Raw genomic sequence first — 22216 nt, 5'->3', positions numbered from 1 at the left:
TATAAAATGTTTTATATTCAAGAATAAGCCAAGAAATGTAAGTTACGGACTTACCACTTTTAGATTCTATTTACATGAATTTTTTATATGTAAATAATTTTACGTTAGGAAACCTATATTAAGCATGTAGATAATATTCCACAGATACAATTCTGTATACATACATAACAAAAAATTACTTTAAATAAGTTATGGTATTTATATTTATAACATATAATAATGCAAAGAAAAAATGAATTTGAATATGTATACATTTAGCTAATTACTCGTACTTGTTTTTGTTCTAAGTATTTGCAATAAAAGTAGCAAATAACGTATATGAACTTCAAATATTCTAAGTCTTATATTTATTTGCTTCATATACATATTATATTACTTATATTACGTATGTTACTGATACCATAACGTACCTTTCGTACAATAAAAAATATGTATAATTTATACTAGTTCTATTTTATATTACATTCTATATCAAGTCCGGTAAAAGTATTACAATGAATAGGTGTAACGTAAATTGTATTGTAACGTGTATTTTGGTTTTCAAAAATTCATCAATTAATAGTATTTAACATGATTTTACTATATTTCTTTTTCAATAATACGTCATATTATTTAGAATTGCTATTTTTTTTCTTATTTTTTATGTTTATTGAGTGTTTCCAATAATATATCGGCGTCTTCATCTGTTTTTACTCTTAATAATACTGGTACTGGAGGTGGTGTAGATTCAGGCATTGGTAAACATAATAACATTATTGTATTTTTGTTCATACGTTTTGTTGGAATACTTTCAGTTAATAAAGTATTGAGCAATAAATTTCCCAAAGACGTTTCTGCGCGTACTAATAATTGTGTTTTTTCATTTGGAGTTGGTTTTAAGAATAGTGTTCCTATACCTCGATCAGTAAAATTACCATCTTTTTTAACAAAAACTTTACACCTGTAAAAAATGTAATACATTGCATCACATTCAAGTTTTAATCTTAAATTAATACATGCCCCGCTTTCTTTATGATTGATAGAAAATGTTGAACGTACCTTTGTTCATATATGGCACCTTCTTCTGTTACTGGTTTAAAATCTGCTTTTGGTGGTTCTTCATTTTCATCATCTTTTCCTTCATCCTCAGGTTCTTGTGGCTGTACTACTTGAGCTCCAAATGTAAATGGTTTGGTACTGCAAAGTTACAATATTATTAAAATATTTTTATTATACTGAAAATTTTAAATAAATTACCTTCCAAAACTAAATCCAGTTGATGTATTACTCGTAGCAGAACTTTGACCAAAACAAAAGGTAGTTGTATTTGTTGTAGCAAAAGAACTAGTAATAGTGGTATTAGTAACAATAGTAGTAGTAGGTTTTGAATCTGATTTTGTTTCTTGTTCTTCTGATTTATCAGATGCAGTAGGTGGCTTACTCAAAAATGGATTTTTTTCAGAACTTGTACTTCCAAATATGTTTTTGCTACCAGATTTTTGATCAATACTATCAAAAACAGATTTAGGCGAGTCTGAATTCTGATCTGTACTAAAAATAGGTTTACCAGTATTTACAGTATGCTCTGATTTCTTAAATATAGATTTAGAAACTGGATTAATATTGCCAAAAATTGATTTTTCAGGTTTCCATTCAGCAGATTTTAATGGTGACTTTGTATGTGTTCTTCCAAATGGAGAACTCTCAATATTTTTGTCTGTATTTGCAATTTCCTTGTTATCACTACACTGTGCTTGTGTTGATCTTTCAATCTCACTTCCATGTTTAGCTTCAATTTCCTTAAGATACCTTTCATAATCCTTAAAAATTGGAGTCAAGATACAAAATGGATTTGCATCAACATGAGTTTTAATCCATTGTGCCACACTTTCATTTAACCCTTTTAATTTAGCAAAATAATCAGTGGACTTTTTAAATATATTTTGTTCTTCCTGATCAGAAGTACTATTTTTACTAGTGAACATAGTTGATGAAGTTTGTATTTCTGTATTTTCCCTCTTATTAGTTCCATTTTCATTAGTTTTTAGAGTTTCATTGTTTGAAGACTTGTTTACATTCGTAACTGTCTTAGAAGCCATATCATTAGCACTATTATTAGTATTATTATTAGCTAAAAAGCTAAAGGGTGAAGCACTAGTTGAAGTTTTTGTTTTAAAACCTGTAAACGTACCAAATACACTTCTGGTACCATCCTGAAAAATATTGTGAAAGAAATATATACACATACATATACACATATTGTAAGGTAAAAAATAAGGAAATGTCAGAATTATTTACTTCTGAATTTTGTAAACGTCTCTTAGCTTTTCTAACAACACGTTTTTCTAATACATCATCAGAAGCTTTTTTAAATGTTCCTGCTTCTTCAGGTTTTTCTTCATCATCCCAATTGTCGTGATTCAGGTCTGTAGACGCAGCCCTCTTACAAGCCATTTCTATAAACATATTTTACAAATATACTTATATGCTTATATCCTTTTTTCTTATGTAAAATCAAATAACAAAATTAACCTTTTTAACTAATGATGTAAAAATTAATATATATTTAATAAATAATAAGATTAATTATTTTACAAATTGACAAAAAAGTTCTGTATATTATATGTTCATACAACAAACAATTCTATAGGAGTTGGAAGTACAAAAAATTGAACGATTCATTACTAATATTATATTATATTAAATAATCATAATACGATTAATTTTAAGGAAAATGACATGTTTATTTTTAAATATATGAAAAAAACTTGCAATATAACCTCACAAACTGCCAAAATAGAAGATATCAACTTTTTAATATAACTAAAAAGTAAACTAAATTATATCATAATATTTACCAAAATAAATGTAAGTCTATAAAAAGTTTAATTGAAATAAATTTACTATACTTGTACTGCAGTATGCACTTAACATACACAAGAAGTCGAACAAAGTTTAACACTAAACTAAACACAATTTTCAAGTTTGCGCATGCGCATTTTTTCAATCTCGATCATACTACACATATATACATATATCCAAGGAACAAACTAAATCTTAAAAGGTTAAATGACAGAATTATAATATTTCAGTTCCATTTTACGTAACGTGTATGTGATATAAACTTATTTCAAATTCTAAGAACAGCAGTAAGGTAACGAATCGTTTTTAAGGTAATTTTGAACACAATAAGCATTATAAATTTAAAGATTATTTTTATAATTTAAACATAATCATTTTTATAAATATTCTGCTTAAAGTTATTACTTTTCTACATTTACAAAAACAGATATAAAAATATAGTGAAGTGAATTGATGCATATAAAAAACTAGACAATTTACATATATTTTGATAGCTCATATTGATGTTTATTAGGCACATGTATAATAGCTTCAAATTGCACTTATAAGTTAGAAAAGAGTATGAAATTATGACACAAATGAAAATGTAGCAGAATTGCTAATATACAACATGCTATCTATTATTTTTACTCATTTTTGTTCCTTAATTTATCTTTTTATAAGGTGTGAAAGTTGTTAAAGAAATTGCTCGATTTGAGATAACTAGATATAAAACGATGATATTTATGTGCAAGGATTAACGCATAATTTTTAATAACATAATTAAATTTTTATAATGTAAGAGATGAAGATATTATATTTTATACATATTAAATTAGGCTTTACATATAAGATAGGTATGTGATGTGTGATCACGTGATATATTATCACGTGCAAATGATCGATTTAAACTTCATATTTTCCTGTATATATATATATATATTTTTCTTTTTTATTTAATTTATATATAATGAAGTTTTGAATAGCTTCGATATATTTACATAGGTTAGAAGTTAATGACTAGTAATTAATTTTCAATGTTGCGGCATATTGTGATTTATAAAAGAAATGAAAACTGCGTAACGTACTTTTTTCGCATATACATACATATATACGTGTATGTAGTAGTCTCTTTCATTACGATATCAAATATTAAATAACTATTTATTTTAATTATTCTAAATATTCAAAGTCTTCTTTTTATGATTCTAAGTATATAAGATACATTATAATTACTTAATATGTCATTATAAATATAAGAATGAGTATATAGAATGGTAATAATTTATCGCATTTTATGTAAGACTTTCATTATTTTAAGTGTGTATATGTAGAAAGTAATGAAGAAAATCCTTTGATATAAATACTGATTCAACTTTATATGCTTAATAGAAGCTGCCGTGCTGAGACACGTATTTAAATATGAAAATTCCGAAACATATCTTCGGGTATCATAGAATGAGCTTGTCTCCTATCACGAACAGCATTTCGTTTCCTAATCGTAAATATGTGGCGCCACTATCGTCGGCATTACCAACGTTCACTATCGTAAAAGATCTACTTCAAGGAAATGTTTTCTTTGAACATCCTGTGTTTCTGAAAAATTTTTAAGCGTAGTTCATAGTGGTTACACAAGATATGCGAACAATGCTTGCAAAAAAATTGTAATATAAAGCGATAGGCTGTTTCACGTGGCACATCTACCGGTTATAAGCTTGGCGCGAAAACTTTCTTTCAAGGAGCGCGTCAGATCCCTGGGCATACAGCGCTGGAAGAGGGACAAAGAAAGGAAGAAAGAGAAAGAGAGAAGAATCGAGGGTACGGGCCAGGGGTGTCAGGGGATCTCGAGCAACTTGGCACGTCCGTGTACGGAGGCAACAGTGCTGGTGGCAGCACAGACGCTCGTTGATGAGCGAACAATTCACTTTGGTGCGCGGTTTAGCGACGTTGTTTCGTCTGATCGGTGTCGTGAAATAAGGGTGTGCATATGTACCTATGTAAGGAACCGATAAAATATGTCTGTAACATTTTTATCTGTCCGGTTTTCTTAAGTTAAAACGGTCAAGTGTTGTTGCGGTGGCACGAAGAGTTTGTTGGCTGGTGCGCGCCGTGCGTGCGGTTGATCGGAGCGTATACCGCTGTTCTCGTCAATTTGGTGGGAGAGTGAGAGTGAGAGGGAGGAGGGGTTTCCCGTCCTCCTCTTCTCTCGCTAAAATCGGCCGAATTTTTGAACAGGGAGGAAAAACGAATAATCTCAATAGAAAAATATGGAGATATCGAAGAGTTTGCAAGAAGAAATACTCACTGTGCAAACTAAACTGAAAAATGCCATACGCGATCATCAGGTGAGTACCGCGGCTATGCATGTATGTCGATAACGATTTAAAGATTGAGAGTACGAAGCCGAACGAACGAGCGACCAAGTTAACGAATGATTCTTGCCTGACCGGCTACTTCATACTTCTTTTTAATACATTTATAGCCTATCGATTAAAAAGTCGAGATAGTATGTTCAATAGGTAATTGACTCGAAAAGTGAAATAGTTTTTAGACAGTTTCAACGTATTTTTCGAATGCAGTTTGTTGTTTCCCGAGGAATCATCGCAAAGTAAACGCAAACTAGTATATCGCTTGTTTAAGTTCTTAACAAATTCTTTTTGTGACTCAGTTTCCTCGGCATTCCCACGCACTATGCGTGCACAAACGCATGTACGCATCGAGCACGCGCGCGCGTGCATAAATGCACACCTCCTATACTACATGTATTTACGGAACTTGTTATTTCAATGTAAATTCTATGAAATTTAATGAAACAATCACGTTGATCAAAGATGTCCGATTTATACAAGACACGAACAGAAACTGAGTCACTCTAATGTGGTGTACATTATACACCTCCTTTCGATCTATTTTATAAAAGTATCCCTTTCACTCGTATCGGACGTTTGTAAACTGTATTCGCTCTTCGGTTACGTTGCGCGTTATCGAAAGTGAAAGAAGCGTAACAAGTTCCAAGGGAACTTTTGCTTGCTTTTTAATCATATTATAAGCTTGCACCACGCAATGATCATTTTTTTTACGAATCGCATAAACTCGAAGGTAAACGAGTGTTCAGACCTTAACCTTTGTTGGTAGAATGCTTCGACCGATGCGTCGCATGACTTTGAGAACCAACATTCTATCTCTCTCTTACTTTTTATCTTTATCTTTCTCGCTCGTTCATGCAGTTACTCACTTGTTCGGTTGATTTCCCTCTCTTTTTCTCCCATTTACCCTAACTTCTATAGTCCTACATATATTCTCTCTTTCTCCGTTTCTTTCTCCTTTACTTGCTTACTTTTGTCTTTGTCCAGTTCGCTCTTATTTTAACTACTGCCATATACTTTAATTTTATCATGATGTATGCACTGCACTTTTACTACGATAAACACAAGACGACTTCCACTATATTTAACTTCTACCTTATCCTGTTCTCTGCCGATTTACTTCTGAATTTCTTTATGTTTATTGCTCGATAGCACATAAAGTAAACCAATAAAAGTTTGATTAATTCTAACGGGAGTACTATTGGCTTTTATCAATATTTTCGCACTGACCTTTATTTAAAACTTTGAACGCTTGTTCTTTTTTTTTTGATACCGCTGATTTAAACTCCGTATTAATACTAAATGATCAAAGACTAAAGGTATTCTATCGACTAAACTCCGGACGCGTATGTTAAAATACTATAAATCAGTATTATCGGATCATACATAACGTGTATACTTATTTCGTCTATTTACACTAAACTTCTATTAACAAGTACTAACGTTAGGGGGATATGTAACGCAATGGGGAAAGTTTAGCGGCACACGATCCGCATTCTGCCCTGCTCTACCGACCTTGTCCTGTCTAATTCTTCGAAACTGAATATTTTCGTTCGGACGATAGTTTGAGATACGTGTAATCGATATATTTCGATAATCGACTTGTATTTATTTTGATCTCTTCGATATGAATTCGTTTCTCGACATAATCGATCCGTGTTTAGTATCATATTTAGTAAAATTTTTGTTCAGCGTAATTATAAAAATAGCTTTGGATGCTTGCTTAATTGGTTAATTGCTGAATAATTTATCAGGAATTTATCAATTGGATTGTATTGGATCAATATTCGCGTTCGGCGTATTTGCGAACCGGATAGGGCAAACCTGTTCTCGTTTGATACGCATTTGAGTTACACGTCGATTGTCGGGAAACAGGTGCGTAGAATTATCGGTCTGTGAATTTTATAATATTTTAAAAAACAAAGTCGGAGCATACGCAACAGAGGGGAAAAACTGGTATGCGACATTTTGTACTTCGTACGAGTTTATTTTAATATTATGTACACATCGATATATAAATAAACGTATATAGAATATACTTTATTTTTATTTCGAACGTGTTTACTTTGGTGGTCGATAAGATTTTTTTTGAAAATCTTTCTCTCTTTTTGTTTATCTAAGTATAGATCAAAATTAGCCAAAACAATATTTCTCTACTGCAAAAAAAGGAAAAAAAAGGGAACTTTTAATCACGTAAAAACATTAATTTGACCGTTTGTACACATTTTTCAATACAAGCGACACACAATGTTACGGTAATTGCGTCATTACGCCGCAGAAGAGACGCCACAGTCGCGTGTATAAAAGCGTAGCGACCGAGGATGTTCTGAATCGAACATTCGAACCATCTTTGTAACTATAACTAATCCTGAAATTTTCTCTTTCAATTTCAGATCTGTGTGGGTAAATTGAAGGATGACCCGAACGTAAGTCGCTTATTTTTGTTAATCTTGCAAACCATTTCGAAATTTACAAACACACGATCGTACGTACGAGTATCTCGGAGGGATCGTAATAACAGTGGTACTCTCGTACCAGGCTTGCCGGAAAACCAAGTCTCCGCTACCAGTTATTTTTGGCGTTACAATTGATTTGCTGTATTTAGTGGATGTTAAATCGTTCGTGTCTTGCTAACGTTGCTATTCGATGTTGTATTGATATTCTTCGGGAGATAGTTTTCTTTCAACTTCCTATATATAACGTGATAATTATTATCTCTGAAACAATTAACTCGCTTCCATTATACCTTATGATCGTTCTCACGTTGACCTTGATAAAAATATAATTAGAAGAAAGTTTTCGTCCTTTTCTACCATATCGAAGAAAGTGTTATCAAAATATGAAAATTCTTGTAACAATTACGTGTTACTCGATCAGTTTCTACCAGTGACTAACTGTTATGTCATATTAACTGTAACAATACGATCGATGCGAATACTTACAGCAGAGCAACAAACAAACAGACGAAGCTATAACAAATTATATTTGTAATTAGATGTAAGAATTTCTTTCGTTTTTTTTTTTTTTGTTATTATACCGCGCTGTTAGTAGAATGAACCTATTTGCATATAGCACTTTATTAATACAAAATATATATAGTACGTCTAATTAAGAATGTGTCCTCTGTTATTTTGCAGAATACAGATATCCTTGGTCAGATACAAAAGATTCACTTGCACATCGTATCTCTGGGAAGGTGCCAGGTAAGTTGAGAATCGATTTCCTCAAGCTTCACTCTTTCGCGATGATCCAGGACAGGCTTGCTCGGGGATGTTCCATATTTATGGCTGTCCGTTACGTGCAAATAGAAACGATATCATATCAAATTATCCTACAGATAACGAATCGTCTAGGAAACATAAAATTGTATCGATCAATGTCCTTGATTCGAGGCAAGCAAAATATCCGCTAACTCGATCGATAGACGCATCACACAAGAGAAACGTTTTAAAGATATTACAATTAAGACAACCATAATACTATCTATTCCAGTAATTTTATTTATCGCTAGTAAATATAAGTTAAGTATTCGGCATAAGAACATCTATAATAATTATTAATATTTTATTTCAAATTTGATCAAGCGCTTCACGCTGCTACCTTTAAATGGTACATTTTCTCGTAACACCAAAGCATATCATTGAAACGAACTAATTCACAAGTTTGTATAATTGATCAGCTTAATGGGACAAGTCATTCCTGGAATGCATTCATCACAAACTGTCCATACGTTATCGAATTATGCGTCTATGTATCGACCAAGCTTGCAGTTTCTTCGTAGGATTCTCGCTAGCATGAGTAATGCACAGTTATAATTAAATAGCGAACTCGTTGAGCGAGTTTACCAACCACCTTTCCAAACTTTGTCGATCGCGTCGAAGATAGAGACGAATAGACGTACTCTTTCTCCTTGCTCACGCACCATATATATCCTGTATCTTTCTAGTCTTTCGCGAGCTTACTCGACCACGTAACCATGGCTGTTACATTATCATAAGCTCGTGTACATCGCATCCAGTAACAATATCATATTTTCTACTGCAGAAACATATGAACTTGGCGAAAGGAAACTTTCGATGAACGTTCCAAACACCGGAAATAACTGCTAAAGACTATCTACTCTTGTCGACGTGATAAAAGAAAAAAAAGAGGATAAAAGAAAGGTTGTAGTACGACGCGATTAATTAATGGAAAAAGAGACGCTTGCGGAGAATCGAATTTTCGACAAGTCGCTAGAAACGTATCCATTTTCTCGAAAGATATCCGTGGAGCGTGTGCGCGGTCGCGTTAAATTATATGAATCACTTGGAGCGCGTTTCTTTTTGGGATTCGCGAATCGACGCGAAGAATCGATAACGGGGCTAGTGTTGCCCGAAGAGACTCTGGTGGATGCGCTTTGCTATCGCCCAGCATCCTTTTCTAAACATTTTCACGATAATCCCGTCGACGCGGATGCGCTTCTTTCTCTTCCCTTTGTATACTCGTGTTTCTCCTAAAGTCTCTGCCTCCCAACGGCTTTCCTGGCTGCCATTTTTCTTCTTTTTTCACGTTGGCAATAAACGACCGATCCAGGTAGATTGCTGTCGGAGCGAAAGAGATACGTAAACGGATAGAAATGGATAAAGATGGAGTAACTGGGAGTGAAAGAGAGGCACGTATATACAGATACACGTTGAGGGGGTGGATGGAGGTTGTACCGGGGAGTATGAGATAGAGAGAGATGTTGGACAGAGAGAGAGAGAGAGAGAGAGAGAGAGAGAGAGCGAATGGGACTTGGGCGAAAAGGAAGCAGAGTAGGGGCCGGGCAGAGGGGCTCAATCAATAAAATGTCCCGCAGAAACGTTTTCAGCTCTTTACGAAATCTCCGCGTTTTTTCCTTTCTTCCCTTTTCTTCTTCCGCATCCCTTCTGTTTTCTCGTTGGTACGTCGTCTGTTTCGGTTTTTCTGCCGCTTTCCACGCTCATTTCACCGGGATCGCTCTTCGACCGTTGTTCATTGTATTTCAAGTTAAACGTTTTACTTCTGAAAACTTCTGCAAGTTCCTCGCCACCTAGCCGAGACACGGTGTTTCTGTGTTGTACAGAGGGGGGAAGCCATCCTACCAATCTTAACAGATTATTAACATGCAACTTACCAAATACATACTCACCACGCGTGCAGTCTTTTTTACGCGTAAAGGCGAAAGATTTTATTTTCTATATCTTTCTTTCCTTTTTGAATACAAATTGGAGATTGTTATACAAGAGAATTAAGCTTGAAATTAAATCGATCGATGTATTCTCTAGAAAATCATGTCAGTTTTTGATTATTCGTTACGTAGCTCTGCGGATTCTTGGTCGTTAAATTATTAAAAATAATACGAACGCGCAACATTTTTCTTGGCAGAATGTATATTTCAATAAATTGTAATAACAAACGGTACACTAGTTCTTCGTAATTTATTAGCAATCGCTGATCTATTGTCGCTTGCATTCGTATTGTCGTTGATATTTCAACGAATATTTTCTCGACTCGTATAAAAGCGCGTTTGCTAAGGATGGGCTTGCATCTAACTTAACCATACGAATTCATATTTAAACGATCTGCAACACGTAGTCTGCCAAGAAAGTTTTCTACGATCATCGTTGACCGATGCTCTCATGCTCATAGTTTTCAATCTGAATACGCAGAAGCAAGTTGTCCAGCGGCTGCGCAAAGAGGTCGAAACATTCAAAGCGGAGAACGCGAACGGGGCAAAAGTTTCCATCGCGTCGCTTCTCGGATTGAACAACAATAATCATATTACAAATAACAATGAAACAAAACTTAAGACCGGCAATGACTTCACTACGAAGAGTTCGAAAGAGGACTACGAGGAGATCGTTAGAAACGGGGATATTGTCTCTCCTACGCGGAATCCCGCATCTACCAAGTGAGTTTTAATTGCGAACCTCGAATAGTTTGTAGAAGTTGATAACGGGAATTTCTTTTATGTAAAATCATTTATCGTGTTCGTTCTTAGGGGACGGCCCAGTTCGGTGGAAACGATTTCCGGCGAAGATGACGTTATTGAAGTTTCCATGGACGAGAATTCTAATGAGAAATCTGAGAAAGAAGAGCCAGAGGAGCGTAAACTCGAATCGACTGAAAAAATTAATTTTTTAAACGCTCTTGGTCTCATTACTACTAAAATGTGCGCCGAATTACAAAACAAGAGGGCTGAAAGGAAACGTCGGAGTACTGCTAATCCGCAATTTGTATATTCCAGTCTCGAAGTGCCAACGGTAAATATGGACAAATTTTTAATTATCATATTGAATGGCATATTAGTATCAAACGTTTTGTATGCTTATTCTAGAAACGAAAACGACACTCGTACCTGCAATCTGGAAATGTTCCGCAAACTCGTCAAACTACTGCTCGTATGAACGGTCCATCGCCACCTCCTGTAAAAGTTGTGCCAGCAAAGTCTACGTCACCACCAACGTCAAGGACAGTGATGAAATCTTTAATACCGGTACAAAAGTCCACTACGAGGCCGAACATACTTAGAAACGTAACGGAAAGTAAAGTTTTCCCCAATAAGAACAAGGTTGAAAATGGACCTAGTCAAACTCAATTGCCTGTGCCTACTGTAAAGTCTGTTCAATCGGTCGGCAGTAAAGCGGTTCATATACCTGGTTTACCTTCCAGTTTAACTATAGAGAGAATTAGCAGTGATTCAGCAGTTTGTATAAGTTGTAGAAATCCAGGTATGTCATCAATTTTGCTTTATATTATTCTTGTTTCCATATCTTTGGATCGTAAATATTCGTTTTAATTTTGTGTTCTAATAGGTACGTTAACGGTGTGTGAAAATTGTGCATCGAATTACCATGTGTCTTGCCACTCCATATCACCAGCTCCATCAAGAATATGCCCCAAATGTGCGTTAATAGACGAGGAAGAAATTGGTGACGGAGACGAAGGGGATGAGGGAGATGAAGGACGTCCATCTTTTAAAAAGGACGAGGAATTCGGTAAATCGTCCTTGGTTTTTCAGAAGATTTTTAGCTGTAGTAACGTTGATCGTGTGATTGACAAAAAAGTTCTTGTTTCCTGCAGACACTAGCTTTTATGAATGTTCGTGGCACGCTTATCTCATTTCGCGGCGGCACCGTTCGGAATCATTCGATGTATTGTGATGTATTCTTGATAACAAAAAAAAAGAGAGAGAGAGAAAAGATATAAAAATATAGCGGCATTTTGCTTATATTCGATAATCAGAAATTAGCGTACACATGTATGTGCTATAAAAGAGTTTCACGCGAAAAATAAAATGGAAAAAGTACTTATAGATAATGCAAACAAGTTGTATGAAAGAAGAGCAGGAAATTGTGTAACATGGGTCCACAATTTCTAGATTTAACGTGCAACGAGGTATCGCAGCGTTGCCGCAGACTTTATTGAGCGTAAGCACACAGAGAGAATAAACGAGAGAGCAGCCTGCCGGAAGAAGTGTCGCGAGTGAAACCGGCTTCTCAAATACAGCAGAAGAATTTGCAATTAAGAAGAACTTTTTGGTCGATCGTCAGTAATAGGGCACAAAAAAGCAACGTGTATTGAACGCGAAATATCTTGCAGAGGAGAAAGAGAGAGAAAGATATGAGCTGCTCAAGCGAAACTCGGATCTGAGATTGCAGGTTTACGAGTTGGAAAAACGCTCACAACTACTCGGCCAGTCCCTTCAGGTTCGTCCTGTGGCCTGCGTAGAAAGAAATTCACAAATTTTTTTCATTTGGAATGCCGTTAATGGAATTATACGCAAATATTTTTGCATCTTTTGTTTTTTCATCAATGAGAACCTGCAAGATCTCTACGTTTTTCTTGTTCATTTTGAATATTCTTTTCTAAATATGTGCCGATTTTTTTATAACAAAGCTAGTTGTTTGCTTTATAAAAAAATCGATTTATCTAACGTTATAATTTTTTTTAGCATTATTACTGTAGAGATATACACGTACAGACATAAATTACTTTTTTTTCTTGAAGTAACTTATTCGCTACTGTTCATAAAATACATTATCTACAGTAATAATTTGTTTCGTTAATTCGTGAAAGTACGTAATGCACGATGCTTCTATCACGTACGACTTAAAACAACTTCAGTGTTTTATAAAAAAAAAATTAGTTTCGACGTTTCATCTTTACTTCTTAAATTTAAATTATGTATTGCTTATGTATTTTGTCTTAGTAAATATAGTCAATTGACGAAGATAGATTCGTGTATAAGAAACGTTAAAAAGTAGCGTATGTGTGTAAATATCACAATACCGGGATATATTTCAAATCGTTTCGTTAAAATTTTGTTCCGAGAGCATGTGCATCTTTATCGTGATATTATCAGACAGTAATCGATGTGAATCTTAAGTTTTGATATTTTTCAGATTCTTTTAATACAGTAGTGTATGTTTACTAATTATTAAATTTTTCTTTACACAGCTACAGGAACGCACGCGACAGGAATTATTAGGAAAGCAAGAGAAGACGCAGAGATCTATAAAACGACTTGTGGACTTCATAAAACTGATGCAACTCAGAAAAAGCGGGGATTCTCCTCTTCCATCGGCATCGGTCAACTTCCCTCCTCAACTTTCCTCATCCCAATCTCCTCCAACAGCATCAACCAATCAGACGTTGGGACTTCTACAACAATCAACAGTGACTATCGAGAAAGTTCCGTGCCCTACTCCTCCATCGTGCTCAACCAGCTGCCTCGATCGAGCATCGCCTATGTCGATAGGGCAGAACCGCAAGTGTCCTACGCCTATCAGCTACCAGTCACCAGTGTTCAGTCAGAAAAGCATCAATCATACCTTATCGTTAAAAAAATCACAGAACCAGCTAGAAGGGCAAGTCAATCTTCCGAAGACCAAAATCACGCCACAATGCTCAACTACAAACTGCCAATCACATCAGGCTACAACTCTCGCATTCAGACCGAAGTCTCCGACTCCTCTGTGTTCATTGGTAAGCAATTGCCTGACACCGTCGGTCGTAACCGCAAGAAGCAAACAAATCGCGCAGTACCCGCCCTCAATCGTATCATCGACACCGAAAATCTCTCCATCACGGCAAAATACCAATTGGAACGAACAACTCTCAATGGAAGAAAGTCCAGGACCAGGCAGCCAAGAAATAAGTTCGGTATCAGTCAACTGCGATCCACCAGAGCTACAGAAATCCTACTGCCTTCCTACGATAGTACCGAATCCGATAAGCAGTTACAAATTACAAAGTCAACCGAGCCAGAGGAAACAACCCTGTTCAATAGTCGTTCAAAGCACAGGCCAAGAACCGGTGGTCTTCTCCACTCACTGTTCTCAGGCCATAACAAGTCCTATATCCTCACCGATAATTCTCGAGAATCACGAGACATCGGTTCAGGTAACAAAGATTTCTCAGTCGGGAGACAACAGCTGTATCATCAAAGCTACCAGTTGGAATCAGGCGAACGAAACGAGCCTACGGTCCAGTTGCAGCGTGGTGCCCTCACAAAATTCTTCGAGCACGTGAAATTGGAAGAAGCGCATATACCAGCGCCATCTAGAGCAAAGCTAGTATACAAAAGCGGTACTACTTCCGAAAGGAATGAACTTGAAGTTACCGAAGTCGCGGACGAAGACACAAGTAGTAGCGAATATGCCACCAAGACACCCTTGGCATCAAGCACTTTCGAAGATGATTTCGTTGATGGAGAGGTCAAACAGAAAAATTGGCTCTCGGGTAAGATCATAGCAAAGAAAGGACAAAAGAATGACAACATAATCAAGAGCGTTGAATCGCATGATTCTGCTTCGAACTCGATGACATCGAACGACTTTATCACGTATGAACGTAAACACGGTAATACGTATGTTAGAGTCGAATGTGAACATGGCGATGAGGACGATAATGCATTGACTGATACGTTTCAAGATGATGTGACTTATACGCGCATCGGACCTCTGACAGAAATTGTATCAGAGAATCGGAAGGATCGACAAGATTCAGCATCTCTGTGTAACGCACAAAACACTTTCTTGGAGCTTCGTAACGAGGTCTCAGTTCCTGATGATAAGGCTGATTCCGAGAGACAAGACTTATCTAGTGGCACACGTTCGACCAGCGCCAGCAGCAGTAGCAGCACGAGCGACAGCGATACTCCGGAACAAGCAATGAATGACTCCATTAAGTACTCTCGACGACGATTATCCGGAAACGATTATAAGGAACGTTTGGGCATTAATGCTGTATCCCCGGAGAATATGCAAGTCCTCGAACAATTTGAATCGGCTATGCTGGAAACAGGATGTAGCAATGCTGCCACTTGCTAGGGTTAGATTAAAATGCGGTGTGCACGCGTTGATTATGCTCATTGCTAAAAATTTTTCCTTTCGTCGATGAAATTGACTATTTCTCAAACACTAAGTTTTTTTTCGTGTGAAATACGTTACGTTTGAAGAAAAAACACCTTTGAGATAATTCGAATTCGTATGTTTAAGGTGGGTTAGATTACTAGTAATCGTTACTGAATTTCTTAGGCAGTTCCTACTTTTTATACTGCCTCGAGAAACATTGCAATCGTTCGTATATCAATGTTCCGATTATAACATTACGATAATAGTGGTAATTAACTACCATTATATTTCAATTTATAGAGATAGATTTTCTTATTATTCTGTTAGTTTTGTTAGCTATCCTTTTATTTATTGATTGTTGTTCATCAGATTTCTTGTCTTAAACTTTTCGTAATAATTAACGATGCACGAGGACCAAGTTTGAATTTCTCCTAATTCAGTAACACAATTTGACGAGAAGTTAAGGGGAATATTGAACCATCTGTGTACAATCATACAGATAGAACATTAATTCAGATGGATAATGAAAAATTATGAATTATCATGCATAGTAAAATTATTTATGCAAAAATTTTACTAAGTTTTAAAACGCTTTAAACATTGTTTCATTGATATTTTCAATCTCGATGAGTAGGAAACACGCACATATCTGACAGATACTGGGCGATTTATGAAAGGTTTAAAAGTAAGCCTATGTACGTAAGTCGAGTCATATTACCATACTGCCTTAATAGTAATTTAAAAACGATACTTTTTACGATAATTTCTTATGGATAAGCTCGAGAAACGTGTACGACTCAATAGACTGATTTGAATGTCGCCATATTGAAATTAAGAAGAACGAAGAGGAAAAAAAGATAATCAAAATGCATTACCGTAATCGAAAACGTAGAAGTTAAGATTGCGTGAACGTTAAGTAGATAAAAAAGTTACTAAAGCAACTTGCTATCTTAATTTTATGATTCAGATAGTTTCTTACGAACGAAGAACAGGAAAAAGAACTGTGCTTTTTTCTTTTTTGAATACCTTACATCGAAGTAAATGCCTCGATAAAACTGAACGTTACTATTATTTTTAGCATATCGTTTATCAAATTCTTAAGCATTTTCTTCGATAAACCAATGGTAGCAGTATTTACTATATTTCAGTCCGTGATGTAGGCGGATGTCTTTCAGCAGTTAGATTGTGTCGAATATTACGATTTATATAGCGGTGAATTAATCAGTATATTGCCGTTGAGATAATTTTTCTGATCGAAAATTGGGCGGTAAGCAGTCGAATTCATTAATCTATTTATTCCGTTTTCGTTTTCCCTCTTGCGGCAATTACCGCCAGCTTGTCCAATACATTTAAGTAGTGTATAAAACAAAAAAAAAAAAAAGGAAATTGTTATGCAATGTAGGCAACGAGATAAAAATCGAAATTCGTATTTTTATGAATAAAGTGGAACTGAAATATAAATTCTAGAATACAGATCTTTATTTATACGTGATATGATTTCTTTCTTAAATTTTTGAATTTGTTTTTCGAGAAACAGAATGTAGTAAAAATTAGTACGCGACAATGATTTTAATAGAAGTGATTTTTAACGACACAGTATTTTGTGGAGCGTAATAACTTTTATTTCGAATATTGACGGACAACGGTGATGTAGAAGGGGAACTCCCGACTCGGACAAACACTCGGCTAATGATATGTAAATATGGTGGAGCTAATCAAGCGGCTGTGCCAACAGGATGCAAGAAGAGATCGGTAGTGCCGTGCGAGCGTTCGATAGCCAATGCATTTGTGCTGGCCTGCACACACGTATCGTGGCGCAGTAACTCGCGTACATATTTAATAGTCGCACGTTAATTGCGCTCTGTTTGCCCATTCCCCATTCTACGCTTCATCCCCGTACCTACAACCGTTCTCGTCACCCTTCCTCCATTCGCCCTTCTCCTTTGTTAGTTTCTGCCAGAGTTTAATTTTAACCAATTTATCTCGAACGTTTAATCGTTTAATCGTTTATTATCGAAATCCTACATAAAGCATGGATTTCCGTATGATTGATAGATTTATATGAATCTTTTTCGACACTTTCTTAATTTAATTCTCTGATATTATACAACTGTTATTGTAGAAACGATACTAACGTTTTCTTTATTCATCCTTTATTTAGAACTCGAATAGTTTACATAAGCGATAAGCAACGGAAATGACGACGTAGGAATCAAAGATAAAGAGTCACTCGTAGGGCAGTTACCGTTCGAATGTTGAATTTCTAGTTCGGTGTTCGCTCACTAGATGGACAAAGGTCAGTGTCATTTTTCTACGTGAAATTCAAATCGAGGTAGAGTTCGGGCTTCCCCTGCGGGTCAGACAGTATTCGCTTCCTACGATCGATCAAATCGTAACTTCGTAATAGAATGTGTGCAGTGAAATATAACCACTTCCAGAATCATCGACTAGAGACCTACTGCGGGCGAAGCTATTGTATCGCTGCGGGAAGCAATCTTCGCCGAGAATGACACAGGTATATCGAGTCACTGTCCTTTCAAACGGTTGCCAGTAAACTTTCCCGCTTTTAGATTGCGTTATGTCGTAACAGTAAAATTAAGATCTTTAATGACACGACAATTGACACGAAGTGAAATACTTTGATTTTTTTCAACATCATTATAAATTGAAAATATAGATCATTCGCTAAATAGTTGCCTTCTCGGCGCGGGGAATATCAAGACAACATAACCATAAAATATGAGATTCATAGAATGCAATGAGAATGGGAAAATGCGAGAAGGGCAAACGATGACATCTATTTAATTTATTTGTTGGTACGTTGTGTTTAAATGAGTTATTATGGCCGATAATGATTCCTCTGGTGCTGCTAATACTGCCAGACTAAATGTGACCCAAACTTCGGATTGCGTCTTACGATTAGTCTCACTGATTCGAGAATTTAAAATGAACAGATTGTAACCATTCTTCGTCCGCTGATAATACATCCTTACATGCGTAATAGGAAACGATGCTTTGCTGCAGTAGCGAAAAGTACCATATCAGCAACTTTTTCTCTCGTCGACCAAACAAAACTCGGAAAGACTGTCGATAACTTCGTGTTTGAATAGGTTTCAAATATTATAGCAAGAGGCTGTACATTTTATCTGATCATGAAATTATATTGCATCTTCGGATAGAGGGTGTTTATTTGTAATTATCTTCAGCTTCTCTGAGATACATATAGGTACATATATAGGGTAATCTTTCCAGACATTTTGCTACTTCTCCGCAGCTTTGAACAACAGAACGCCATAGGACATAGATCGTTAAAATCGATTCGAAATCGACAGTTTCATCATTCACTGTACCCACTCGACGGTCAATTTTTGGATAAACCGTATTCATCGAGAGAAAAAAAGAAGAAAAAAGAATAGGGGATCTCTTCGCGTCGAGATTTACTTGCATTTATCGCGTTCCATTACTGTCGATGGACGATTCGGTCGCCATCAGCAACGTCGCCACTGCCAACCAACATCGCCAGTCCCAATTAAAAGCCCCTCATCGTCGCTCCGAAATTGATATCGGGAAACAAAAACGCCAATTCCAGGCGTCTACTTCGCGTGTTACGTGTACTTGTATACCCGTTCAATACGTGCATACTCGATGACCGGTTTCCGTGTATATGTATCGTACGTTCTTGCCCTCGCGCACCTATATGTGCACGCCGCGCCGGTCTTGGAAGTGTTAATTGACCGCTGTCGGTCGTTACACGGTTGATCGCAATTAAACACCGCAATTTTGCGAACGAACGTTGGACTTCTATGCCGAATTAAAATTACAGTGTTCGGAAGATAAGGCGTCCCGTTCGAATCGTGAGTCCAATACGATTTTTTATCGATCAACGATCGACGACGTTCTTTTCGTCTTTCTCCTGCAGTCTTTTCAAAGGATCGGATATCTCGCACCTAGTGTCGTATACGTTTGCAATAATTGCTGCATGGCGATCGAATTTCGGGCATTAACGCTCGTCGTTAATCATTACGGACCGCCACCGCGACAAAGGGGGGACACTCTCTGCCCCTCGATCCCATGGTTTTCAACGATCCAACAGAGGTCGCGGTCGCGCTGGCGTAGGTAATGTATTCGGGATTCTAGTCGTGTCGCGACGTTATTATTCCGTCGCGATGTGTAAAACTAGTTGACGCTTCGTAAACCTCGATTTCACGCCTCGTCGACCTCTAATTAATGCAGTAGGAAATTGTTATTCCGTTACGTGCACTCTACGTTCCATGCATTATTTCGGATAGCTGATAGTAACGCCCGCTCATGTCCACTACAGCCTTCACCGTCCATTTATCTTTTGCACGGCATTAAACGTTCTTTCGACTACGAACGCGGATCGTTCTTTCTCCGATTGATCGCCACGCTGTGCTGGAAGCTACTCGCGATGAAAGCTTAATGATACACTCTGCATGCTGTGCTTCGATTTAGAGACTTTTCGTCGATTATAGAACAATGGCAGAATGTAAACGATATTTCTATCTTCCAAAGAGTTCTCTGGTTCTTTTAATAATTCTGATATTTGATCAGATTGACCGCGCATACAGGCGTCCGATGCGTAAACGAAACTCAATCTGCTCGTTTGTAAATGAATTCTGTGGGATTGCAGGTGATCCCTGAATTCGATTCGATTGACTGCAATTCATCTGTCTGGTCGTTAAATGTATTTCCTGTGGTCGAAATGAACGTGCTGGAAGAACGGAAGATAGTAACGATAGAGCTTAGTGGCTCCGCTAGTGGTACTCGTAACGTTAAAATTCAAATGACGCTGTACCTAGCAGCTAGATTGACCCGAGTCTCTTTTTATTACTTTATAGCACAATAGAAAACGAAAATAATTGTACGTTTCTTGGGTAAAATTTGGTTAATTTCGTACCCAGGAAATTATAGTTTACTGTGGTATTTTTGAAGTTAGGGGTAGATGGAAAGGAACGAATAGGAAGGATAGAAGAAAAGCATAGAGAAAGAAAGGGAAAAGAAAGGGAAAGAAAAGAAGAATAGCCATTACGAGCAGTACCTTTACTCACGTTGTGTGTACGATTCAAGTTGGAATGACCTAATATTTGCTTGGCGTAGTGTTGCGTCGCGTGAAATGGTCCGTGCAACGTCCTTCAGTGTCTGACCGTTAAGGCCCAAGCCTCATTCGACAGACCCTCAATAAACCTAAGGCCCCACCATAAATCGAATCTTATTAGCTCGCAGGAACCTTTAATCCTGCAAATATTTCCGGTTTACAACTGGTATTTAAAACAGTCCTTAGGTTTATTGTACGTTCTTGTAAATTACGGAGAAAGCGGATGGGTGTCGGGTGGGATCGGTTTTTCCCACGCTCAAGGTCACCCCCGAGCCACGTCGGTAGGAGGCTTCCTCCTCCAATCTTCGCTTATTAATTGTTGAGAATTGTGGATCTTTGGAGCCGAGATAATGTTATAGGAACACTAAATTTACACTAACGATTCATATTAAAATAGTAATATATTTATTTCATGGACGATTCCTTATATATTCATCGATACATACTTGCACGCGTCTCAGCACTTCCATACCCGACTTTTAACCGACTGACTAGTTTACAGTCATCTGTTTTTTCGGGACGCCGCGCACACACACACCTCCACACACCGACACTCGCATACAAGCATCTCTACTACGCATTTGACCCAGTGCAGCATAGAAAATTATACATATCTCAACATTAATATTGGCTATAACCAATGGGCATCGCGGATCGTTACCCTCACTGTCCTAACGAAAAGTGTGAACAATGAATCCACGTCCTTGGTTCAAAAGACACACCCACTCCGAGCTTTCCTCCTTTAATCACATAAGAACGAACTTCACTTATTCTTCATCGTTAGAATAGTCAACATGTCATTACTGGGTTACTCTCCTTAAATCAATCACTTACTTAACTTATACATACTCAACAGTGTACCTCATAAGTGTTGGAAATATAAAGTTTATAGGCCTGTTAATCGCAGCGTTATACCAACTCAACCACCCCTATTGTCTCAACGGAAATCAGAGGATCGATCAATTCGCGGCGTCGATTATTATAATCGTAACGGGAATTTACGACTCCCGTTGACGTGTTTCCTCGCGATTGCGGATTTTTGGGATTTTTATATCCCACCCCTTCACCATCCGACATCGAATCCCTTTCGTAAAAGTCTTGATCGATTTTTACATAATCGTGTGCGTTATGACGCTAAATGTATAAAATCAATTTCCCAAAACGTCACTGCTGTGAAATTACAACGACGTAACATAGTTCGTTTGCACAAAGTCTAAGGGCTTGCTAGAGGGGAAGGGAGAAGGGGGAAAGAAATGGAGCAAGCAATAACGAACAATGTCCGATTACCTTAATATTAGCCCGTGGGTTCCTTTCAATTTCAAGTTCGTGCTAGTAACTTACGGAAAATTTTCTCGTTTCGCTCATTACCTGACGGTATGCGCATGGCACGGCTGCGAATACACCGTAGGTTGAGCGTAACAGGCGAGTAGGTAGTCAGTGAGGATGGGCCGGCGCTACTATCGCGTATACGTGGATGTAATGCATGCTAAACATGTCAGGTAATTAACGTGAGCATTACACGTATGCTGCCACCCCTTCTGCCACCCCTCTATCCC

General features: G+C 36.9%; 2 protein-coding genes across 5 annotated transcripts; one reads left to right on the top strand and one right to left on the bottom strand.

Moving 5' to 3' along the window:
* Positions 1-319: 319 nt before the first annotated feature.
* Nup50 (nuclear pore complex protein Nup50) lies at positions 320-6716 on the bottom strand. Of its 3 annotated transcripts, none has more exons than XM_069115431.1 (5): positions 6417-6716; positions 2278-2435; positions 1237-2192; positions 1039-1176; positions 320-940 (listed from the first exon to the last, which is right to left on the bottom strand). In XM_069115431.1, exons 2-5 carry the CDS (start codon positions 2431-2433, stop codon positions 634-636), a joined length of 1557 nt encoding a protein of 518 aa, XP_068971532.1. In that variant the 5' UTR covers positions 2434-2435; positions 6417-6716; the 3' UTR covers positions 320-633. The 3 variants fall into 3 exon arrangements, with proteins under 3 accessions (XP_068971532.1, XP_068971528.1, XP_068971531.1); XM_069115427.1 differs by lacking the exon at positions 6417-6716 and adding an exon at positions 6056-6197; XM_069115430.1 differs by lacking the exon at positions 6417-6716 and adding an exon at positions 2838-2972.
* LOC138180994 (serine-rich adhesin for platelets) lies at positions 3030-17840 on the top strand. Of its 2 annotated transcripts, XM_069115410.1 has the most exons (9): positions 3030-3152; positions 4560-5165; positions 7580-7612; positions 8324-8389; positions 10856-11097; positions 11188-11449; positions 11524-11917; positions 12002-12184; positions 13647-17840. In XM_069115410.1, exons 2-9 carry the CDS (start codon positions 5088-5090, stop codon positions 15518-15520), a joined length of 3132 nt encoding a protein of 1043 aa, XP_068971511.1. In that variant the 5' UTR covers positions 3030-3152; positions 4560-5087; the 3' UTR covers positions 15521-17840. The 2 variants fall into 2 exon arrangements, with proteins under 2 accessions (XP_068971511.1, XP_068971513.1); XM_069115412.1 differs by lacking the exon at positions 3030-3152 and having other exon boundaries at positions 4232-5165.
* Positions 17841-22216: the final 4376 nt, after the last annotated feature.

The sequence above is a fragment of the Bombus flavifrons genome, chromosome 6 (genome assembly GCF_040668555.2).
Source record: "Bombus flavifrons isolate JBK064 chromosome 6, iyBomFlav1_principal, whole genome shotgun sequence".
Lineage (NCBI taxonomy): Eukaryota > Metazoa > Arthropoda > Insecta > Hymenoptera > Apidae > Bombus > Bombus flavifrons.
The sequence above is the reverse complement of the archived record's forward strand: the minus strand, read 5'-3'. Positions and strand labels throughout refer to the sequence as shown.

Excerpts from the sequence above, each read along its gene's own strand:
- LOC138180994 (XM_069115410.1), top strand. The coding sequence starts at position 5,088 with ATGGAGATATCGAAGAGTTTGCAAGAAGAAATACTCACTGTGCAAACT. Across the intron at positions 5,166-7,579 it reads ATGCCATACGCGATCATCAG|ATCTGTGTGGGTAAATTGAA; the intron begins GTGAGTACCGCG and ends TTTCAATTTCAG. Across the intron at positions 11,098-11,187 it reads CGGAATCCCGCATCTACCAA|GGGACGGCCCAGTTCGGTGG; the intron begins GTGAGTTTTAAT and ends GTTCGTTCTTAG.
- Nup50 (XM_069115427.1), bottom strand. The coding sequence starts at position 6,089 with ATGGGAGAAAAAGAGAGGGAAATCAACCGAACAA. Across the intron at positions 2,436-6,055 it reads GAGGGAAATCAACCGAACAA|AAATGGCTTGTAAGAGGGCT; the intron begins GTGAGTAACTGC and ends ATATGTTTATAG. Across the intron at positions 941-1,038 it reads GGTGCCATATATGAACAAAG|GTGTAAAGTTTTTGTTAAAA; the intron begins GTACGTTCAACA and ends CATTTTTTACAG.